Consider the following 24145-nt stretch of genomic DNA (forward strand, 5'->3'; position numbering starts at 1 on the left):
AGAGCTCGATTGTATCCCTCTGCATCAGCGCAATGATGCCCAGGGCTCGGGACGGGAGGAAGAAGCCTGCCAGCAGGAGGGGAGTGGGTGCGATGGCAGTGTCCCCACTGCTGCCCAGTCCAGCTCCCCGTCAGGTGTTTATTGGTCGCAGTGGAGTACACTGCCCTGGGGCTCAGTCCCTCTGTTGGCCTCAGCTGCTCTGTGGTCAAGACTGCCACTGGCTGCCACCTGTCCTTAGGCCTACAGGTTCCTGTGACCTGTCGGCACCCTCAGGGGTGGGGTAGAGGTCAGAGGAGAGTCCAGGGCCTGCCTCCGGATCAGCTCAGCATAGAGTCCTTGTTTCTTCAGCAGCTCCTCGTGGGTCCCAGACTGGAAGAAAAGGGGCAGCAGGTCACCCCTCCCGAGCCCCAGCCTAGAGTAAAAAGCCCTCGTGGGCACGTATAGCTTCTCAACCCAGGACTCATCACCACGTAGGGTGAGAGGTGCTCCCCCTGAGGCAGGCCATGCAGTCTGTGCACAGGTTAAAGCCCCTTCCTTTGTTCCTGCCACCTCCCGTCTCACTGCATTTTGGAAGGCCATTTGATTCCTCCTGTACAAAGCCGAAAGACTGAAACTCTGAACCTCATAGTCTCTTTACGATCCACACACTTCCTAAGACTAACACAGCGGTTCTCAACCTGTGGGTTGAGACCCCTTTGAGGGGCGAATGATTCATAACAGTAGCAAAATTACAGCTATGAAGTAGCAAGGAGAATAACCTTGTGGGGTCTGTAAGAAAGGATCACGGCATGAGGAAGGTAGAGAACCACTGCTCTGGCACAACCCCTCTGAGCTTTGCCTTGATGGGCTGGCTGGGCTGGGAGCCAATGCGGAGCCTATGAAGTCTCCGTGCCCTGCTGCAGACCAGCCTGAAAGAGTCCCCACTGCTGCCCCGTCCATCCCTCATGCGCTGGATGCCTGTCTGGCCCCCAAGGCCTTCCACGTCACTGTCTTTTTAAGTCCTACAAACGGATGGAACCAGCGCTCTCGCCGAGGGAGTGGAGGAAGGGAGGCTTCTGAAAGTACATGGGAGCCACTTCCAGAATACAGCCCCAGCCCCAAGGGCCAGCCCAGACCCCGCCCAGCTCTACAAAGTACCCATTTCCCTGTGCATGGCTCAACTTGCCAGCCAATTCCCCGCACCCCCACCCCAGACTGACCTCCCAGACCCGGCCGCCAGCCATGACGACGATGTGGTGGGCCCTGCGCACAGTGCTGAGCCGGTGGGCGATGACCAGCACTGTGCGCCCCGTGCTGGCCCGGTCCAGGGCTTCCTGCACGACCTGCTCAGACTCTGTGTCCAGGGCACTGGTGGCCTCATCCATGATCAGCACTCTGGGTTGTTTGATGAGGGCTCGGGCAATGGCCAGGCGCTGCTTCTGGCCACCAGACAGAGTGGTGCCCCGCTCACCTGGGAAGGAAGAGGGCAGGGCCTGGATTGAGTCTTGGTCTGCCCTGGAGTGTGTGCTCTGCAAAGGAGTACCGTGTCCTCCTAAGCTTGGCCACTCAGGCCCCCAGCACTGTCCTCTAGCTGGGCCAGGAGCTCTGGGGGCGGGGCTCTGTCTGAGCCATGTGCTCAGTGTGGCCGCAGCCATGCTCACAGCCTGCACTCACTGGATGATTCAGAGATGCCCTCCCCACCCCAAGAAAGAGCCTAGCAGCTATGAGCAGTCCCACTAGAGTCCCCAGAGCTCCAGTGCCTACGGCCTCCCAGGCTCCGCTGCTGGGTGCATATTCAAGGCCTGGTCCTGGCCTGCTGGAAAGGAGCCAGGCTGTGGTAGAATGAGAAGTCATCGCTTGGGCACTCTGAGAAGGCCAGACTTAGGATGTGAAACACCCATGTGGACGAGCAGAGGTGACAAGCTGGCAGAGAGAACATGACTCTAGCCAATGTAGTGATCACAGATCCGCAAAGGGGCTGGTTTAGCGTCCAGACGATCAGAGGCAGGAGAAAGAGCCATCCCAGGCGAGGGGCATACGCACAGCCCTTCCTGTCTGGGCTGGTCAGACGCCAACAAGTGTCACAAGATGAGATTACGAGCCCAGTATCTGAGGATGGACTAACGCTGAGTGGCAGGAGACCTGGGAAGGTAGAGGTGGAGGGAGACTGAAGCCAAGGCACAAGCATTGAGTGCTCCATAGTCCTGTGTCTGGAGATGCTGGAACCTTCCGCAGCAAAGTCATGAAACACGCCATGGTAAACAAAGCCCCAAGTGTGAGAGGGGAAAAAAAAACAAAAAACGATCTCCTGATGACCCAAAGCTTCCATGGTATGACCCTCTGGCATTGTCATCAGAGGAGCGACCAGCCCTACCAAAGGCATGCCTCAGGCTCCCGAGAGGTTACGCCTTTACGTTGAAAGAGCCAAGAACAGGATGAAGCAGGAGCCAGGAGGGGAGACCCGTAAGGAGGGAGCCCTGCACTTCTTTCTCTTCGGTTCACGGAGGCCCTCTGTTGGGCTCTTTGAAGTGTCTTGATACCAAGATGCCTGGTGTCTGGGGCCAGGCCCTCGATCATACTCCTTTTTAGAGTCTTTTAGTGTCTTCTTCCCGTCTTGCTCGTTCCCTCTCCCCACTGAGCTGTGCAGAGACAGAGGCTTGGGTGTGCTCAAGATTTGGTCCCAGCCGTCACTGTCATCACCCCCCCTCCCCCCACGGCCGGGGAAAACACTGCTGCTGGAGGTGGAGCGGAGGTTGACACTGCTTTACCAGGACCGCCCTCCTCCACGAGGGCCGAGCCCATGGGATTCTCGAAGCTGCAGCGCCTTAGACAAGCACCACGCCCATCTCTGTGCCTGCATCCGTGTGACGAGCCGTGCACATCCAGTGAGTGTGCTGAACACCACACCAAGCACATTCAGGTGGGTGACAACAAGGAGCCAGGGGAGTGGGCAGGCCTCTGCCCAACTGACAGAGAAGGAACACCCCAGAAAGTGGTTGCTTGCAGTTGTGTGGCTGTTGAGGACCACGGCAAAGATGCTCAAGGCAAAGATGTTATTGGAGAACACTTCAAATGCCAAAACTGAGCAAATACAACTTTGCTCATTGCTTTCCTGGTTAAAATAAAATAAATAAGCCTTCCTGTTTTTGCAGGCTGCTTGGTGCTTCTGTCATGGGCACCCATGGGCTCTGACAGCAGTCTCACCAACTGTTGCCCGTGGCCCATAGCTCGTATCTCACCTGGTCTGCTGTAGCAACTGTCTTCCTCCCCGGCGCTTCCCGCCTCACCCTGCCCCACAATGCCACACCTGGGGACCGAGCAGAGTATGCCCTGGCGCTCACCCACAATGGTGTCGTAGCCCTCAGGGAAGCTGGTGATGAAGTTGTGGGCATTGGCCTCCCGGGCGGCTGCATACACTTCCGCATCCGAGGCGTCCAGCTTCCCAAAGCGGATATTCTCCATGATGGTGGTTGCGAACAGCACTGGCTCCTGGGGCGGGGAAGAGGGCAGTCAGCAGGACACATCCCCGAGGGACTGCGGCCTCCTCAGCCGGACAAGAGCCACCTGGACCCCCGTGAGGGGCAGCGGGCAGAAACTCAGACATGAAGGGCGGGTCCGGACCTCTGCAAATGTACACAAGTGCTTCCTGCTCCGGCACCCAGCACAGCCCCTGGGGCAGGTGACTGGGACAGCGTGCGCTGGCCTGGAGAGAGGAGGGGAGGGGAGAGGAAAGGGGGCATGGCACCTCACTGGGGGCTCGGACCTGTCGCTATGGAAAGAGTTCATTGCAAACAAGGAAACAACAACAACAATAACAACAACCCAGCCACAGCCTTATGATCTCAGGGCAGGAGCCTCAAGTCTTTTTAGTGAGGGGAAAGGTGGCCACCACCAGTCCCCAGAGCACGGCTTCTCTGAACCCGGACACCTCTAGTTCCTAAAGATGCTGTCCTGCCTCCTTAGCTGCTTCCTGTGGAGGAATGGGGAAGAGGCAGAGCCACAGCTGTCCTGGGACAGCTGGGCCTCAGACCCAGGCTGACTGCGAGCAGTGACAAAGGGTGCAGGTCTCTCCCAGGCAACCCACGTGTCCTGGCACCTCCTTTGATGGGAAGCCACCCTGCTGGTGGGTGTCGGTGGACAGGTGGGGGAACGACTCACTTGGCTGATGAAGCCGATGACATGGCCGCGGAGCCAGGAGGGGTCAAGGGTGCGGAGGTCGTGCCCGTCCAGCAGCACTGCCCCAGCAGTGGGGTCGTAGAAGCGCTCCAGCAGGGAGGCCACGGTGGTCTTTCCTGGGGAGTCGGGAGGGGGTGGGGGAGACAGGGTCTGCAGGGGTTTCTGTGGGGCAGGAACCTGCGATGGAAGTAGAAAGCGCTTCTGGGAGGGGCAGGGTGGCTCCTGAGGGCATGGGGGGAAGGTCACCAGAGTAGGAGGCATGGTGGTGGCAGGCACGTGCTGAGTTTTCTTACCTCCGCCAGACTGGCCTACCAGGGCCACAACCGTGCCAGGGGGCAGTGTCAGTGTGAAATCTTTGAGCACTTCAAAGCCAGGGCGGCAGGGGTAACTGCAGAGAAGCCAAGAGGCCCAAGTCAGACCAGACTCCAAGGTCCCTGCTTGCCTTGCCCTACTCTGCAGAACCACGGGGCAGCTTGCCACAAGCCCCGCCCCGCCTGAATTCCCCTTAGCCGCACTGTGCTCTTTTGAGGGCTGATTTACAGGGAGGCGTTCAAGCAAGGCCCGGGCCACGGCCCAGGAGCAGTCTCAGGTCTGGGCTGCTCAAGTGCTGACCTGAAGCGGACGTTCTGAAATGTGACGGCTCCAAGAAGGTCCTCTTTTGGGATGCTGCAGCCCCCTGACAATGGGATGCTGGGACTGAGAGTCATGTACTCAAAGGCCCGAGCCCCTGCACTGAGTCCCCGTACCACCTGTGAGGAATGGGAAATTGCAAATGAGGCAGGGGAGGTGTGGGAAGTCTAGAACATTGGGGGAGGTTCACGGATTGAGGGGAAGAGGGTGGAAGGTGGGCTGGGCAAGGGAGATGGGAAGCCACGACCAGTAGAAGCATCTCTTGAACACCAACCCCGACCCCTCCACCTCCAGCAGGGCCAGCAGTGAAAGGGATCCCATGTGTGCTGCAGTCTGTGGCTCAGGCATTCCCAGCATTCTCTTCCCTGACAACCAGCCAATGGGCAGGTGGGGCAATACTCAAAATCATCTTGTCAGTTCTTGAACTCCAGCCCAGACCAGTAACCACCCCTGGGGGCCCCCACTCGCACCCCCCAATGACTGCCCACTCACCTGGCCAAACAGAACAGAGAGGTTGGCCATGGACCTGAAAGAAAGAGAGCATGGTGGGCACAAAAGGAAGCCAGAGGCCAGGCCGGCGCTGCAGGCAAGCTTTGGCCACTGTGGAGGCGGGTGGATGTGCTGGGTGAGGCAGGGAAGCGGGTTGTGTGCAGTCAACACTGAGTTCTCCCCTGGCAAGGACTGACAGACTGAGCAAGCCCCTTTCTTCTGAACCCTGGCTTTCTCCTTGGCCAGGCAAAGTTGACCTCGTTCCCCAACTTCAGGTCAGGGCAGAGGCTCCCATGGGAGGGTGGGTGTGGGGCTAAGGGGCAGGGCCTTGTGGGGAGTGTTCACACAATCCTGGCCAGAGGATGCATGGTGGACAATGAATGCCCATTTGAATGAAAGTAAACAACAGTGCAGCAAACTCTGGGGGAATGCAGAACCACAATGCCCTGATGCTCACTCTGCAGGAGGGTGCCTGGGTACGGAATGGGGTGTGTGTGTTTATCTGTCTAGACAGGGTGGGAGAGGATACTTGGCTGCCTGAGGCTAGAGAAGGATGAGTCACAATCCTTGAGTGGTTTGGCTGGCTGGTGACAGCATGGGTGCATGTGACTGTGTGCCCCACATCCAGGGTCTTCTCTTGAAGAGGAAAGCGTGTTTCCATCTCCATCTCCCAGAACAGGACTCATTTCTTCCACGGCCAGGGTGGGTCGGGTGGGAAGAGTCACAAAACCACACAAAAACTGTCTCTGGCAACTCGCAAGACCCAGCATTGGTCACGGGGAAGGGGAGGCATGGAGCAAAGCAGAGCCAGTCCTGAGCTATCTGTGGGTAAGGAGGGGTGGGGGGGATGCTCCACAAGGGCTCTGGGGCCATTAGGAGCCTTGTCAAGGTGCCTGGCAGCAACTGAAAACCAAAATGCACATGACTCATGAGGGTGGCAGTGACCTTGCTCGAGTCCCTTGGCCGTGGGCCAGGGCATGGCTGCGGGAAGCTGGCCGAGGGAACCAGGTTCTAGCAGCAGTAGCCCTGTCCTCTCAGGGCGGTGCCCAGGTCTACCTCTAAAGGGGCTGCTGAAGGGACTGTGTTCTGTGCGGCACTTCCCCCAGGCACTGGAAAAATACCACTTAGGACGGACAGACTGGTGGCACTGGCGTTCCTCTGGAGAAAGATGTGGCAGGCTCCCTCCATAAAGACTGACGGCCTTGGAAACCCTATGGGGCAGTTCTGCTCCATCCTAAAGGGTCCCTGTGAGCTTGAACTTGACTGGAGAGCGGTGCTGTTTGTTTTGTGTGGTTGGGGAGAACTGGCAGCACCCATTAAGAAAACAGTTTCTCGAATGAAATAAGACCCAATTTCTCCAAGTTTTGAAGGCTCTCGGTTTGGTGATAAGGGTCCCAGGGCCGGGGGCTATGCGCACTTGGAGGGGGTCACCAAAGGAAACGGTTGGACCTCAGGCTGCCGGAGAGGCCATTCGGACTACCTGTCGGGCTGGACTTGCATCCACCATCAACTCCTGTTCCATGGCCAGCAGTACAGTGGGGAAGTGAGGACAGAGTCTGTTCTCGGGCCTGGGCTAAGCCACAAGGGGAAGCGATGGGGGCAGCTGACCCTGAGGTCCCTAGGGAAGGTGGATAGGAGTCAGCACTAGGGCATTCAGGGACACACACACACACACACACACACACACACACACACACACACACTCTCTCTCTCTCTCTCTCTCTCTCTCTCTCTCTCTGTCACAGGAGAGAGAATCCCCCCACTGTCAACCTGAGGGCCCCGGGATTCTTTTGTTAAGGGTGCCAGTGGATATTCCCAAGAGCCTGGGGGTTCGATGGTGATGCCGACTCACAGCCGCACAGCAGGACGGGGTGGAAGTGCCTGTGGGTTTCTGGGACTGAGAGCCCCTCCTTTCTCCCGAGAAGTGGCTGGTGGTTTCAAATTACTGACTTGGAACGCCTCCAAATCGTGATGCCACCAGGGTCCTAGGGAGGACAGCCTTGGCCTCAGAGGCCCGAGGGGGCAGTTTGGCTTTGTCCTTTGGGGCTGCTCCAGTCAGCATTGACTTGAAGGCACACAACAGCGCATTTCTTTTGGATCCTCAAGACTAGAATGCTGATCCCTGAGACTGAAGCTAACCTCACAGAAAACTACTCTGGAGGGGCACTGAGGGGGCAAGGGTGGCAGACGGACACTCTAGACTCCATCTCTATGGCAACTGGAACCTCTGCATGCCAGGGTCACCTGGAAACACCGCACTTGTGGTGGGAAGAGGGGTTGGATTGCCCAGGATCAGAGGCAGTCTGAAGGGGCTCATGACCGGGGCACATGGCGCAGAAATTAGGGCTAGGATGGTGTCAGGGTGGGCTCCGGTAGACTGCTGAGTTTAGAGTCCAAAAAGGGAATTTGTCTGTCTGGGCTAAATGACAATGAATGACAAGCTGCTGGATGGTGATCAAGGCACAGGTGGTCGGACAGTAGACAGCACTGACAGCCAGGATGTGATGGCCACAGAGAGCAAGGCAGGGGCTGCCTTCAGGGAAAGATGTCTGTGATCAGGCTACAGGAACATTTTGTCTTGCTGCAGTTGGGTTTTGTGTGTGTGCGCGTGTTTAAAACATGGTTGGTAGTAACTAAAGCCTTCATACTACCTTTATCATAAGATTTTCAGCCTTTTAATATATACACTATGTTTGGGGAAGAAAAAATAAAAAGGAACTGCTGGTCCTTAGTTCAGAAAAAGGAGGCTAGGGTCCAGATGAGCAGGCAAACTTCAGATCAGTGTAAACCAACCAGTGCTGAGGGTGAAATGTGAACAGGACCAGGGGTCAGCTTCTTACGCTTGGAGAAGGCCAAGAGGAGGATGGTTGGTCAGCTCTCAAAAAAATAGGTCGGGAAAAATCTGTGTTGTTTGGAAGATGGAAACTAGCCTCATTTCCAACTCATTTCCAACTATACATTCAGTGAATAATTTGGGGGATCGCAATGACCTTTGAGGGGCTCTTGTGAGAGACCTTGGGCTCTGACCCCAGCCCTGAGCCTTACCAGGGGAGCAGGGCAGGCCTGGGGCTGTGGGGCAGGCCTAAGCCAGTGGGCTGGTACTTGGTCCCCTGCCCAGCAGGGCTCTGGAGGGTGGCAGGGGCTCTTTTGGAATGGAAATGGTTCCACACTCACCTCTGCACTGTCTGGGAGGCCACCAGGAAGGACATGAGGTCCCCGCCTGTCAGCTGCTGTCCAGCCACGAGGGAGCCCCCAATAAACAACGTGCCCAAGACCATGCCTGCATGAGGAAGAAGACAGAGTAGTTACGTGATTAGAAGGGAAGCAGCCCTGAGCTGAGAGCAGAGGCCCGACTAGGTGTTAGTCCCGAGTGCTGGTACTTAGTATGCCCTGCCTTTGTTTCCTTCCTCACCCAGCTGAAGGGTTTTTGATAGCCCCCTCCCTGGGGGACGGACAACAGAAAAGTGGGTAAAGGGGAACATTAGACCAGGGGTCCTCTAACTTTTTAAACAGGGGGCCAGTTCACTGTCCCTCAGATCCACTGGAGGGCCAGACTATAGTTTAAAAAAATAAAAACTATGAACAAATTCTTATGCACACGGCACATATCTTATTTTGAAGTAAAAATACAAATGGGGCAAAAACACCTGGCGGGCCAGATGAATGTCTTTGGTGGGCCACCTGTGGCCCACGGGCTGTAGTTTGAGGACGCCTACAATAGTATAAGACATGAAAAAATAATACTCTATAAATTATCAAGGGCTTGTGAGGGAGGGACGGTGGGGGAAGGAGGGGAAAAAGAGAAGCTGATACCAAGGGCTCAAGTGGAAAGCAAGTGTTTGAGAATGATGAAGGAAACAAATGTACAGGAGTGCCTGACACAATGGATGCAGGTGTGGATTGTGATAAGGGTTGTATGAGCCCCAATAAAATGATTTGAAAAAAGAAAAGGGAAGGGCTGCTTAGGGAGAGCTCACAGCCAACGCCATGCGCAGTGGACCACAACCAAGCACTTTCGCCTCAAGATCAGGCACCAGACAAGGCTGTCTGCTCTCACCCTGCTACTCAGGGCGGTAGGGGAAGCTCAAGCTGGAGCATGAGGCGAGACAAAGAAATAAAAGGCATCCAATAAGGAAGCAGGAAGTACAATGTATCCTTTATGCAGATGGCATGAGTCTCTATGAGGATGGCCCCGCAGAGACCACCAGGAAGCTACGAGAGGTCATAAAGGAAGCCCGCCAAGTGGCAGGGTACAAGATCAGTACACAAAAGTTAGGCGGGCTTCTAGATGGTTTACAAAGAGGAATCTGAAAAGAAAGGTACGGAAAATGATCTATCAATGATAGCATGGACTGGAATAAAAGGCACTCCTCCCCAGCAAAGCCCTTCAGACTCACTGACAGCAAATCCAATCAGATTTACTGCTGGGGTGTGTGTGTGAGGCTGTACATCTCAAGAGGAGCAGGGAGCCTCATCTTTCTCCTGCACAGTTGCCGGTGGGTTGGAACTGCTCACTGTGAGGTGAGCAGTCCAAGGTGTAACCACCATGCCACCAGGGCTTCCGCTCTGCAGTGGAGGTTAGGTACCACCAAGCCTGGTGCAATGCAGAGCAACCTGCTGTACCACAGAACCCACCGTTGCCTGGGCCACGCGTGGTTCCTTCTCTAAAGACTGGTTGCTTCTGCTAACACACCCAAAGTATGTGATGAGAGGACCCTCCATGCCCTCATTGCCATCGACTCACTGCAACCCTCTGGAGTCCACTCACCCCCCCCCCCCCCAAGGGTTTTCAAGACAGCCAAGCTCTAGGGGGGCAGAAAGTGTCATCCTGGAGAGGCTCAGGTTTCCAGTGGATGACCTTGGGGTTAGCAGCACCAAGCACAATGCATTGAGCTATCGGGACTCCTTTCGCCATTCGCAGAGATAACTCAAACCCACTGACACCAAGTGAAGTCTGACTCACCAGGACCCTACGGGACCTAACAGAACTGGCCCAATGAGTCTCCAGGGCCGTCAGTCTCTAGAGGAGCCCCGGCGGTGCAGTGGTTACACATTACCTGCTAACCACAAGCACAGCAGTGTGAATCCACCAGCTGCTTTGAGCGAGAAAGATGAGGTTTTCTACTCCTGTAAACCCACAGGTACAGTTCGGCCCTGTCCTTCGGGGTCACGAGGAGTTGGAATCATCTCGATGGCAGTGAGTTTGGCTTTTGGTTTTTAAAAATTTCTTCAGGAACAGATTGCCTCTTTTTCTCTATGGAGTAGCTGGTGGTTTCAAACTGACGACCGTGTGGTTTGCAACCCGATGTACAATCTACTTTGCTACCATGGCTCCTCCTACTAGAAGACGTAGACAAGAGGTGTTGGTGAGGAGCCGGGGTGTTGCGGGGAAAGCTGTAAAATGGCCAGCTGCTGTGGAAAACAGATCCTCAGACAATGAAACACAGAATTCCCATATGAGCTCCCGATGTACCACTATGACTATATCCCAACCCAAGCTCCCATAGAGCTGGACATCTATGTTCACTGAAGCACCGCTCACAGCAGCCAATCGATAGATGCATGCACACATAAAATGTGGCACGCACACGCAGTGACTACTACTGAGCCCTAAGGAGAAGTGATGTCCTGATACACGCTACAAACCTATTCAGAATAGGCAAGTGTATGCAGTGGGTGGGAGTTCATGAATGCCTACCAAGGCCGGGAACGGAGGGGAAGGGGCACTCAGTGCTTAGAAGTGTATGAGAGCTTCAGTGCCGAGCACCCAGTTTGCAGAAGGCCATGGGTGGGTGGCCGTGACAGCCCACATCCATTTGCGGAGTCAGCACATAGATTGATCCTCCACTGAATTCCCTCCGAGCACTAACCAGGACGTAGATGCTGCCCTCAGGCAGAGCGCCTCTAAAAGCAGATGACCTCAACCGCTCTCCAGGAAGCCCCTCTCTCCTAGGGGCTTGCCCTGTATGTCCTTGAGAGACATGACAGCGAGTCACATACTCATGACTCATGCCTTATCAGCCGTGCCCCGGCTGCCTCGGTCAGAAGGTCCTGGACCAATTGTGTAAGTCCTTCTATCCAACAATGTCCCTGTCCCAGTGTGCACGGTCCTGTTCCTGCTTTTCTGGTCCCACCCATCCCTGTGATGTATTAATCTGCCCCAAATCATCAATCAAATCAAAATTTCCTTCATTCCATGCTCTATTTAACACGTGTCCTGAGTGACTCATCGGAGGCCACCTTGACCTCGTGCTAATGGCCTCTCTCAAGCGGATGACATGTCTGTTGTTTGTTTTTCCGTATGTATGACTTAATAAACGCTCTCCTTCAATTATATGTTGTACCCTGAAACCAGACCGTGAGCTTCAGGTATGAGTGAGTGGACACCTGGGGACAGGTAAGAAATGCCGCACACAACTGACACTCAACTATACATGTCCTGATGGTTGAACGGCAAATGCTTCCTTACGTATATATTTACCACAATAAAACCACCAAAAATCTCCATGGCTTCCTGCTCAGAGCCACAGCAATGTGCCCCACAGTTTAAACATGTAACCTCCTGCTTCCCCGCTTCTTGGCTTAGTTAGCACTTTAGCCAGCTGCACAGCACGGTCTCTTAATCTGAGTCAAGCGAAGTCCCTGAAGAACATCAGTTAGATGCAGTGTGTCCCTTGCTTGCTTCGTTGGGACTGCCTTTCATTGACCTCCCCCCACCGGCTCCTAAACCATAAACTTGTACTCCTTTCGTCCCCATCAACTAGCGGCCCGCCCAGGCTGGGACTTGCCCACTCACAGTTGAAAGCAATGTTAGAAAGCCCTTGGAATAAGGCGATGCCTCTGCCCAGCTCCTCTGCCTTCCAGCGGGACCCTTCCAGCTCTGCTTCATAGCGCCTGGTAAGAGAGGTCCAAGCTCAGGACTCAGGAGCGGCTGGGTGGTTTGGAAGGGGGGGATGGCATGGGAAGGGAAAGTCCCTGTCTGTGCCCTACCCCTGCCCCAAGCCTCACTCCTCTTCCCGGTGCTCCATGGCGAAGGCTCTCACAGTGCGGACATTACCCAGCGCCTCATCTGCTACACCTGCTGCCTTGGCGATCTGCAAGGAGTCCAGGAAGTAAGGAAGACGGCTCCGGACAGAGGAGGGCTCCCCAAGAGGACAGGGTAGTTAAATGGGGAGGTGGGGCATGAGGGTAAACCATTCTGGTACCTGCTCCTGAGACTGGCGAGACAATTTACGGAGAGCAGAGCCCATCAGGGTGCCGACTCCCATCAGGGTGGGGGTGGCCACCATTAGGATCAGTGTGAGGCGTGTGGACAGCATGGACAGGGACACCAGGCACCCAGCCATCTGAGTGCAGCTCCGAAGTCCCTAGAGAAGTAGGGAGGGAGAGAGAGGAGGTGACTTGGCATCAAAACCACAACCTGGGGGCTTCATCTTCAGGGATCAGCAGGCTAAGACTCTGAACTCAAGGCCGAGGTCACCAGTCTGACTTCTGGGAGACTGAGTGGCCACCTACTGGTCACAGGTGGAACTGCTCTTGACCCCATGGGGGGAAGAGTAGCAGACAGGAAGTAGTGACTAGCCAGTGGTGGATCCTTGTGAATGCACTGTATTGAAACTGGAGCCTCGTGTGGAAGCGGGGGCTAAGAGGGTGGCATTCCCCCCTGCAAACACTCCGCTTTGCTTTTCCTTCTATCCTAGAACTCCGGCAGGCCAGGAGTTGACATTATCTGACAGCAACCAGAGGTCAGGGGTCGGTGAAGAGGACACCAGCAATGCAGCACAAGCCACAGTACATCTCAGTACTTGTCAGGGAGCCAGGCATGCGGGGCGAGGCAGGCCAAAGCACTGCTGCTCTTGGCAAGCTGAGCCCTGAAAGCTTTTCTGGAGGAGGCAGGGTATTTCAAAACAGTGAAGATACAGCCCATCCTGATCTTGGATGCTCCCTTCCATGAGCTTCCTCATATCCTCCTACACCCTCACTGAAAAGCAGGGATGGCCTGCTGAGGTTGAGTGCTGTGGGCAGAGTTGGATGGGGAGTGTGAGGCAGGGGGAGATGTACTGCAGCCACTAACCTGGGAGATGACAAGTTTGAAGGATGATTTAAATTCCTGCACATCAGTTGTCAACCGGCTCATCAGCTGCCCTGTCTTTTTAGCATCGAAGAAGGCAATGTCTTGTCTGGCAATGGGACAGTGGGGCAGAAGTCAGGGGGAAAGGGAACTGTTAATGGGGTATGAGGCCAAAGACCACTCATCCTACCCTGTCCCCTCTGGGGATCCCCAACCCACCCTTTAACCTGAAGCAGACATACTGGAGCAGGGTGCTGAAGAGGGTCCTCCGCATGTCCACGGCCATCCGCTCACCAATTTGGGACAGCAGCACCAGGTACCCAAAGGTCAGCAGCCCCTAGGGAGGCCAGTGTGCTTAGGCCCTTCCTCCAAAGTAAATGGAAGTCAGCAGCCCTGGAGTGGTCAGCACACTCAGGACCCACTTCCCAAGTCCTCTGGGTGCCCCAGACCCCTGTGTACCTGGACGCCATAGAGAAGCAGCAGGCGGATGCTGAGGTTCCGGGACTCCGTAATGAAACTCCCGACATGCTCCCTCGTGTACTTGGCCACGATTTCAACCAACTGGCCCAGGAGCAGGGGGATCTGCACGTTCACCAGCGCTGCTCCCAATGCCAGCTGAGGGGACAGAGGGGCTGTACTGAAATGCAGAAGGGGAGCCAGACACAGGCCCTGGCCTTTCTAGCCCCAGGCTTCAGCTTTGCCCAGGCCACGCTCTGGCCACTCCTCTGAACTCGACAGCAACTCAAGAGTTGAACCCCATACTTGCAGCCCCAGGGAGAACCTTATACCCTGCAAACCCAACCACACTGTGTAGATCCCAGGCTCCCAGGATAGACGCAGCCATGCTGCGCCCAGGAGCTCAGCCCTGGGGAGACTTGGGGAGGCTCAGATGGTGTCCTGTCCTGCTTTGACATAGGGGTGCTATAAACCACTTCCTGGCATGTTCCCTGCCCCTGGCCATGGGAACAGAAGGGGAAAACCTTACCACAATGGCTGCCCCCAGGAGCAGCACGTGGGGACGCAGGAACTGCCAGAAGAGCTTCCAGTTAAAGCAGGACTCCTCCACCCGGGGCCTGCCACGGGTAGGAGGGGCCTTTTCTGCCTCACAACGCGCCACAAGGCAGAGGCGGGGGCACTTCCTTAGCAGCACAGGGCTCAGCAGTACTCCCCCAACCCAGTGCCAGGCAGAGAGGGGGCTTCGGCTGGGAGGTCGGGGTGCTCGGGGAGCTCGGAGGAGGTGCCGCCATAGCTGGGACCGCAGCTGAGCCAGGGAACTGAGGAGGTAGGAGCCGTGGTGTCCATCCGACTGCCTGCGGGGAGAGAAGGCACTGAGAGCCGAGGTTCCCAACTGTCCTTGAACTGCCAACAAGACATGATCTGACCTGGGGCTTCCCCAAGCTGGTTCCTTGATCCTCAGGCCAAGCCCTGGGAACTGTTCTTACACAACACCCGCTCCTAGGACAAAGACCAGCAACCCACCGAGGCAGGTGTGAAGGATCTTCTGTCTCCCAGCTGTTTTTCCAGACAGACAGACAGACACAGTATGTTTTCAGAATTTACAAAACCAGAAAGCAGGAAAAGGAAAGTGAAGGTGGAAGAAGCTTGTTTTCTAGAGCAGGATGCGGCAGAGCAGTGGGCAGAGCAGCAGGCCTGCCCTGGGTCTGCGAGGGGCGGTGCCGGAGCGGGTGTGGGCACTGTCCGCGGCACTAACCAGGCTCCTTACTACATTTGGTCCTCACGGCCCTGGGAGGAAATGGTGTTAATCTTAATCGGGGGGATGAAAAAAATCAGGTGGGGCCAGGAGAGTTTCAATACCGTATACACTCAAGTGTAAGTTGACCGGAGTATCAGCCGAGGCACCTAATTTTACCACAAAAATGGCATAAAAGTGTGATAAAAAATAGCTTAGACACGAGTATATACGGTATACTTTATCCTGAAGCAGGAGAACTGGCACAGAGGTCAGCCCTGCCACCTGGTTCCAGAATTCAGGGTCTCTCTCTTTTATTGTGTGACTTCTCCGAGACTGTCTTCGACTACTGTTCTCTAGCCTGTCTCTGCTCCTTGCCCAGAGTGTCAAAGTGCCCTTTGTGTCCAGAGTGTCATGTGACAAAGTATGAAGAGAAAGGGTGAGATATTCCTTTGTTATCAGATGAAGAAACTAGAAACTCAAATAACTTATTGTCACGCCCCTTTCCTTTGGCTTCCACAGCTATGAAATAGGGATGCAGACACCACAATTCGGGACACTGCTGAGTGTCAGGTACTCAGCTGTGAGAATAGAGAGAAGAGAACAGAATGCCCTCAAGGCGGTGTTGTTAGGTGCCACTAAATCAGTCCCACCGTAGCAGCCCTATGCACAACAGACTGAAGCAGTGCCCGTCCTGCGCCGCCGTGTCCACCCATCTTACCGAGGGCCTTCCTCAGAGTGGTTGACACTTTGCGGGGTGGTGGGACGCCAATGAACTAAGCTTCCTGCGTGTGCATGGCCTGAGTTGTGGATCATAACAAACTGTGGGTAACTTTGACAAGAACGGGAATTCCAGAGCATGCAGAACCTGAACACCAACAAGAGGCAGTTGTGTGACTAGAACAAAGGAGCACCGCACGCTTTACCACCAGGAAAGGTGTGCAGGGCTGTACCCTCTCCCCACACTTATTCCGTCTGCGTGCTGGACAAACGGAGAGGCTAGCTGACAGGAGTGACCCGCAGCAGCAGGATTGCAGGAAGGCTTATTAACAACCTGCGATACGCTGGACGGGCGGACTGGAAGTGCTTGCTGATGGAGATCACGGAGCACAGCCATCAGTATACAGCTCACAACTAGGCAGTCAGGAGATCAAGACAGTTAGATTAGGAACAGCTGTTGGTAAGACCTCTTTCGAATATTGAAAAGCAAGGATGTTACTTTGAGCACTAAGGTGTGACGGACCCAGACCATGTTATTTTCGAAGAAGAATCGATGCATATGAACTGCGGTGCTGGAGAAGAACGTTGACAGTACAACGGACTGCTGAAAGGACAAACCCATCTGTCCTGGGAGAAGTACCATCAGAGTGCTCCCTAGAGGCAAGGATGGTGAGACTTTGTCTTATGTGTTTTGGACATGTTAGGAGGCCAGTCCCTGGAGAAGGACATCATGTTTGCTAAAGTAGAGGGTAGCAAAAAAGAGGAAGGGCCTCAAAGAGATGGACTGACATAGTAGCTTCCACAATGGGCTCAAGCATCGGAAAAACGGGGCGGATGGGCAGAACCGCGCAGTGCTTTGTTCTGTAGTGCATAAGGGCGCTGTGGGTTGAAACGGACTTGATGGCACTGAACAAACAGGACACAGGTTGCCCTCTTGTCCGAGGGAGTCAGAGAAGGCCTTCCAGAGGAGACCTAGGGACGAACAGGAGCTAGTCGGGTGAAAGCAAGAGGGAAGTCCAGGTGAAGGAGAAACATGTCTGAGAGCTTGTAAGCATGGAAGCATAGTGGTTATGCGTCAGGCTGAGATCCGAAAGGTCGGCAGTTCAAAATCACCAACCACTCCGTGGATGAAAAAATGAGGCTGTCTATTCCCATAAACAGTTGTCTAAACACTTAATGGCCTCGGAAACCCACAGGGACAGTTCTACGAATCCAATAGGAATTGACTCAGTGGCAGTGAGTTTGGTGTGGTTCTGGAGGCAAGGAAGAACTGAAGAAAGTGTGGAAGATCTAAGGCTGAAGCCTGGCCTACGAGAGAGAGGAGAGATGAGGCTTGGGGTCATGGCAGTCATTAAAGGTGTTCCAAAGTATTTGAAGTTGATCCAGAAGGTGAGGCCCACTTCTGGTTCTGAGGTGATCTGCATCTGATCACAGCAGAGAAGGATGGAAGGGAATAAGGCAGGAGCCAGGGACGCTGGTTATCTAGTCAAGAGCATACACGCTCGAGAGGATGGAGGCTTTCTGCAGAAAGTGTGGTTCTTCCTCATCCACGGTGGTCTTTCATCTGAGCCCAGGACTTCATCCCCTCATCCCCTTTGCTTTCAAGGAGGCCTGTGCTTTGGCCGCTTCTTTTTAATGCCTTCCCTACCCTGCTCCCTTTGCCCGGACGTTTTGTTTGCCTCTGCATTCTTGATGGCTAGCCTAAGTTTTCAGGCATTTACTCTCCTTTGGCCCATGTGCAATTTGTCCAATTTCCCTTATTACACGTGAAGTTCCTTAAGGGCAGGGAAACTCCACACCAAATTCACTGCCATCAAGTTGATTCCAACTCAGAGTGACCTGTGGGTTTGCCCCTGTGGGTTTCCAACTCAGAGTGACCTGCCCCTTTGTCTTTCCTCTTTACAGGAGTAGAAAGTCTCATCGTGATTTCAAACTGCTGGCCTTGGGGTAAGTAGGCCGGCGTGTAACGCCATGTCAAAGGGGGCTCCATGCAGGGGGACGAAGCATCCTATGTGCTTGACCCTCGGCACTGTGGTAGAAGTGCTCTACTGCGTAATCCATGTCCAGTAAATGTTTGCACGAAGGCGTGCTTCATTAGGGATGCAGAGTAATTGGAATGATCACAACAGTGTCTCACAAACTTTCAGACGTACTGTGGTTCACAACAAGTGGACCCAGTTGCAGTCAGGAAAGCGTTGGGCTACTAACTGACTAACTGCGAGGTCAGTGGTTTAAAACCATCAGCTGTGTAGCAAGAGGAAAACGAGGCTTTCTGCTCCTTTACGGCCTCAAAAACCCTTTGTAGTCACTAGGAGTTGAAATTGACCCAATGGCAGTGGGTTTATGTGTGTGTGTGTGGTCCACAGGCATACACATATATTAAATTGCAACTCTACAGAGCCCTGCCAGCACAATGGCTAAAAGTTCAGCTGTTAACAGCAAGGTAGGGAGTTTGAAGCCAACAGCAGCTCTCGGAGAATAGATCTGGTGATCTGTTCATATAAAGATCCCAGCCTGAGAATGTATGTATGCTTGGGCACTGAGTTGACCGTAATGGTGGTAGAACAATTTGAAGAGGGATATCAATAATGGTTGTACAGCATAAGAGTGAGACAATCAATGGCACTGAATTATACATGTAGAAGTTGTTGACTCAGAGGATGTTTGTTGTGCACATTTTTTCCAAAATTAAAAAAACAGAATAAAACAACAAAAAACAAAAACCAATTACATGAATAACAATGGGTACAAGGAAGAAGAAAATGTTCTAAATTGTTAGTGGTAAAGATTGTACAATTCTTCTTGATATGACTGAACCACTGAATTGTATGATACGTGGATGAAGTGCTAATAAAACTGTTAAAAAGATTACAGCTGGAGAACTCTGATTACAGCTGGGACACTTCTACTGTGATCTATGAGGTCTCTGAGTCAAAATCAACTCGACAGCACATAACAAGAACACATTGCAACCTAGTACATATGAACATACATACCGTATATACTCGAGTATAAGCCAAACTGAGTGTCAGTTGAGGTACCTAATTTTACCACAAAAATGGCATTAAAAATGTGCTGAAAAACTCGGCTTATACACGAGTATATACAGTACATTGAACGAAATGGAAATGCTTCACCAACAATACTAGTTTTAACATGTACTCTAATATTTCTTATTACATTTATATTGTACTAATGAACACACAGGAGTCCTGGTGGGGTAGTGGTTATGCATTGGGCTGTGATCCATAAGGTCAGCAGTTTGAAACCATCAGCTGCTCCACAGAAGGAAGACGGGGCTTTCTCCTCCCATAAAGAGTTACAGTCTCAGAAACTCGCAGGGGCAGCTCCACCCTGTCCTATCGTGGTTGCTTTGAGTTGACACGGACTTGATGGTAGCGAGTTAATGAATGAACACACACACACACTTGAGGGGACTTAGAAAAGCAGATGACAAATGAAACAAGATGATAATGGAATTTTCCCACAAATTTTTTGACCCCTCATATGGAAGTTAAAAAAAATTGCTACTAGGATTCTAGTCCAAGCAAAACATGTTTAAACATGCCTCTGCGACCTGCGGATGGCTACAGACAAGTTCTCTCAGTAAGACGTGTGTCTCATTAGGGTGCTTTAAATCAAAAGGGCCAATCAAAACAGTGAGTGCCCAGGGAGTCTGCTGAGCCAGTTAAACTGTGGGCACAGCAGTCAGCTCAGAGAGTATGGCAACCGATTTGGGGGATTCCGAAAGGGTAAAAACTCTGATAGCTTCTCTGGAAGGACACTGGATGATCACAGATCACAGGGGCTTTCTGAGAGAGATGTTCTAAGAAAACTGAAAATTGCACATTGCACCAGCACCAAGGAATTTTCCTTCTATCATGACAACACATTTACTTATTCTTTGAGGGTAGTAAAGGCTGTCTGTCCTAAGAGAACTTCTTTGGGTAACCTACCTCGCGCACTCTATAGCACTAATCTGGCCCCTTCAGACATTTTCTGGTTGTTGTTCCCAAATTCAAAGAATATTTACAATGAACACAATTTGAGTCTTTGAAGATGCCAAAACTGTTGTTCTGATGGGGTATAAATCAAAGAGTACAGAATTCTTCAGGGAAGGATTGGAAAAATGAAAAAAACACCTCCTTAATACACTGCAGTAGGGGATGGACTTTGGGCCTCTGCTCATACCCTCCCTCAATACAAGAACACTTTGTTCTAACCTATCAGTAGTCTGAGATGTTCACCCTTCCGGCACAATCGCTGAAGACAAAACGGGTGCATAAGCAAATGTGGGGAAGAAGGTGGATGGCACCTGGCTATTAAAAGATATAGTGTCTGGGGTCTTAAAGGCTTGAAGTTACACAAGCCACCATTCAGGAGTGAAGCAACAAGTCCACATGGAAGAAGCACACCGCTGGTGTGATCATGAGGAGTCTTAGGGACCAGGTAATCGGCATCAGCAGATACGTAACAAACATATTGTTGAGAACGAAGGGGGCTGGAGCAGAGATCCAAAGCCCATCTGTAGACAGTGGAACAATCTCCCCATAGAGGGGCCACAGGGAAGGGATGAGTCACAAGGGTACAGTAAAGCATCAATGAAACACATTATATTCCTCTGGTTCCTTGTGACTTCCTCACCCCTACTACCATGACCCCAGTGCTGCTTCCCAACCCAGACTAGAGTGGAACATTTATACAGGTATAGAAAGGAATGGGAGCTCACAACACATAGAATCGAGGAACAGGAGTGGGACTAGTGATACCAGAAGGGTAGGATGAAGAGGGGGAGAGGAAGGGAGAAAGGGGGAACTGATCGCAATGATCGACACATAACCATACACCCCTCTACAGGGGAAAGAACAGAAAACATGGGAGAAGTGAGACAGCAATCGGTGTGAGATGAAAATAATAACCTAAATCTATCAGGCCTCTATGAAGGGGAGAGAGGGGAGAATATTAAAGAGTTGATATCAAGGGCTCAATAGAAAGTAAATATCTAGAAAAGAATGAGGGCAACATATGTACAAACATGCCTGAATCAGTTGATGTATGGATTGTGACGAGCAGTACAAGCCCCCAATAAAATGATTTTTTTTAAAAGAAAAAGCACTGCCTTCCAAAGTACATAGACCTAAATGGCAGATATATGGAGAAACAATAGCCTAGTTTAGTATTTTTGTTTAATAAAGGTTTCTATGACTTTGTAGCAATCCATTTTTTTATTTTCCTGTACGTCAATATTATTTGATGGTTTTTCATGGGTTCCTGTCTGGTTTAAAGACTATCAACAACCTTACTATTTGCCAAATTAGGTTTCAATCCTTTTCATAATTTATCATGGCTACTTGGCAGCTTCTTTCATGTTCTCTAAGGACTCTGAGAAAGGCAGTCCGTGCCAAGGACTGATGGATGACTTCCCAGCACCAGTACTTTAGCTTGCTCCAGCTTGGCTTTCCAAAAGATACGACTACTCCACATCCACTTCTCCCTGGGAATGTACTGTCTGCTCCGCCCTCAAATAACCAGCCTCTTCCGATAAAGCTTTACACTTGAGTTGTTGCTTTAGGGTTATTGTTGCTTATCCATCGCCCTCTCCCTCTCCCTCTCGCCTCAACTCCCAACCAATGTATGTAAAGCGCCTTGCTATAATTAACACGAGTAGGTGATTAAGGTGACTTTTTACCCCTGTGGAAAGTATCTAGACCTAGGATCCATTTTTGTCCAGGTCATTTTGAATCTTGGGGACACCACCTGTGTTGGATGTCCCTCGACAATAAATAGCGTCCAAGCCTCCGAACCAATTCCAACGAGGAGGGCAGGTGCCCCGAGGCGAGCGGACGGCTGAATGACTACGGTGCAGCGAGGTGTGCCCCCTGGTGGACAGGGGCTGAGCGCTTCCACTGACCCCGAGAGTGCCCTCCGGCTGGCCAGCAGCAGAGCTTTCAATAATTGAGGCCGAGTCCCCGGGGAGTGACATTCCACCCGCCTGAGTGGGCCGGAAGCTCCCGACTGGCTTCGCGCAGTCGGGACTCCATCTCCCAGAGGGCCCCACCTCCCCGGCCACAACGGCCGGCGCTTGGCCAGGCTGGCCCCTCATTACCTGACGGCCGTGGACGTATGGATCCGTAGCAGGAGCGGCCTGCCTAGCACAGGGCTGCACCGAGCCCCGACCCGAAACAAGTGCGCCAACATGACGGGGCGGCAGCGCAGGAGCAGGCGGCCACGACCGTTTCACCCTCCACCCACCGAGGGCGCCATGTTGGCTCCGACGCCTTCCCGACTTGCTCCCGGCGCCTTAGCTCTGATTGGAGGAAAGACGTGTCCTTCTCATTTCAAGGTGTGATTGGACAAACCCGGCCCTGGAGCCGACTCCGCCCCGAACTGTAACCAGAAAGGCACGCCTACTTCGATGCGCCCGCCCCTGGGCGGGGCCGGCGGGGCGGGGCGGGGCGGGGCCGGGCTGCTGCCGCCCGCCCGACGCTGCCAGAGTGCCTATGCGCTCCAAGGGTAGCCATGGTACCTGTGCAGTCGCCAGGTCGTTTACCTAAGGTTCAAGGTGAATTCTAGGTGACTTGAGTCACCGGTGTTGCAAGAAACAAAAATGGACCAGGAAGTGTTTTTTTTCTCCTTTTCTTTTCGAAATACGTATACGTGCCTCACCACCTTCCCTGTTCTCCCACATTTGTCACAACTCTAGAGTTGACAGCCCTGAGCCTTTGGGGAAAAAAACAGCAACCCCAAAACAATGTGCATTTTATCGGTTCCAACCCTGTACATGATTGAGGGCTACTGGTTTGGAAATCCTGTAGTCTGCCAAAGCGCGACCTCACACCTGTCTCTCCATAGATGGTTTCAAGTCCAAACTGGCATGTCTGAGCGTTTGCACATCTGCCTTCCCCACTGGACTGTGACTTTTTTTTTTTTAGTAGTTGCTCTGTGTCATTCATCTAATGCTCCCTCTGTCCCAACGCCAATACCTGCCAAGGCAAAGTATCCTTTATAGTAAATTGCCTTGAATCAGGTGGAGGTGGAGGTAGGTGGTGAAGGGTGGAGGGGCTATCATTCCATGACTCTGGTTCAACTGGGTAGGGAAATGCACCAGGATCAGTTTGGGAAACTAATGTATGGGAAAGGGCCTTCATGTGAGTATAAGGCATAGCAAGGTGAGCTAGGTAGGGGAGAGCAGACAAAAACCCCACAGGACCCATCCAGGTATGACTCTGGAAGATCATAGGAGTGGCCCAGCCCCTCAGCAATGGGTGATGCCATTTGGAAGACAAAGATACCTGCTGTAGAAGGGGTAGGTCTCTTTTCAGCTCTTCTCCAGCCTGAGTGCTAAAGTGATACAGATTTTGAGATGCAATTCCCACATGAAGGAGGCCCAGAAAGGGAACAGAAGGCAGAGGTGGTCTTAAGTCTCTGAGGGTACAGCTCCCTTATCTCCATGGTCTTCCAGTGGTCAATGGGAGGGAGTTCTGCCTCCCTTTCTCTATTTGATTGATTTTGTTTCTTTTTTTATTGATTGATTGATTGATATTTTTTTTCTTAAGTCAGACCCTGAGCTTAAGTTCTGGAGGCCCGGACACCTGGGTGACTGAATCAGCACCGGAGGAATGCACTTCATCAGGGAGCCTGGTGATTCAGGGCCTCAAGAATGGCGTTGGGCAAGCCACCAGACCAGCTGCCTGAGCTGCGTTCTCCTTGTTGGCAGCCACAAGGAATTCAGCTCAGCTTATCCTAGGGCATCCAAGTTATCCTTCCAAAGCCTGGCTCCCCAGGAGATCTCCCCAGCCCTGCTGCTGCTGAATTCTGAAAAGCCAATGACATCTAGTGGATTGCTCCTTCTTAGCCACCTCTACACACTGGTCAGGGCAGGAGTGTCAGGCTCTAAAAAGGTTTCAGAAATTACAATTGGGGGGGGGGAAGGAAAAACCCCAACAACAATGGAATCTCCAAAGGACAGTACTTTTCTACATGATACTCCCCCAAACATTTCTTGCCAATAAAATAAAAACACTTCTCAAACCCCCAAGTTTCTTTTCCTTTCTTCAAGTCATTTCTCTTAGTTTTCCCCAACTTGGCTGCAGATCCCTGTAATCATGGAGGAGAGAGAAGATTTCTAAAAAGCAAAGGTTTAACATCTGTTATTTATTTACTTAGTATTATTTGAGGGTTAACATTGTGGCTCTATGGTCTTATAATCTTTTAGGAGGAGTCAACTCTTCCTTGTTATTCTCTCTGTACTAGCTTTTCCCTTATAAATCCATTCTAGGTCTGCAGGTTGAGAAGGTGCCACTGCCCTTCAAAAGATGCCACACCCAGGCACGCTCTTGGGAGCCCAGCCCACCTATCTTGGGAGGTTCCTGGGCCCTGAGGCTTGGCAA

The 24145-nt window shown here is 52.6% G+C and overlaps 1 protein-coding gene across 1 annotated transcript; it reads right to left on the reverse strand.

Annotated features, from left to right (window-relative positions):
• Window positions 1–54: 54 nt before the first annotated feature.
• Window positions 55–22093, reverse strand: ABCB8 (ATP binding cassette subfamily B member 8). The gene is made up of 16 exons (XM_075550244.1): window positions 21862–22093; window positions 14331–14655; window positions 13805–13960; window positions 13588–13682; window positions 13349–13454; window positions 12480–12641; window positions 12283–12368; window positions 12071–12168; window positions 8449–8554; window positions 5278–5311; window positions 4768–4904; window positions 4449–4543; window positions 4138–4271; window positions 3321–3468; window positions 1200–1450; window positions 55–369 (listed from the first exon to the last, which is right to left on the reverse strand). The coding sequence occupies exons 1-16, from the start codon at window positions 21951–21953 to the stop codon at window positions 241–243; spliced, it is 2154 nt and encodes a 717-aa protein (XP_075406359.1). The 5' UTR covers window positions 21954–22093; the 3' UTR covers window positions 55–240.
• Window positions 22094–24145: the final 2052 nt, after the last annotated feature.

Source organism: Tenrec ecaudatus, chromosome 5 (genome assembly GCF_050624435.1).
Source record: "Tenrec ecaudatus isolate mTenEca1 chromosome 5, mTenEca1.hap1, whole genome shotgun sequence".
Taxonomy (NCBI): domain Eukaryota; kingdom Metazoa; phylum Chordata; class Mammalia; order Afrosoricida; family Tenrecidae; genus Tenrec; species Tenrec ecaudatus.

Bases quoted from the DNA above. Each gene is read 5' to 3' on its own strand.
- ABCB8 (XM_075550244.1), bottom strand. From the start codon at position 21,953: ATGTTGGCGCACTTGTTTCGGGTCGGGGCTCGGTGCAGCCCTGTGCTA. The intron at 4,905-5,277 runs GTGAGTGGGCAG...CATTCCTCACAG, and splicing joins TCTCTGTTCTGTTTGGCCAG to GTGGTACGGGGACTCAGTGC. The intron at 4,272-4,448 runs GTAAGAAAACTC...CCGACTCCCCAG, and splicing joins GGTAGGCCAGTCTGGCGGAG to GAAAGACCACCGTGGCCTCC.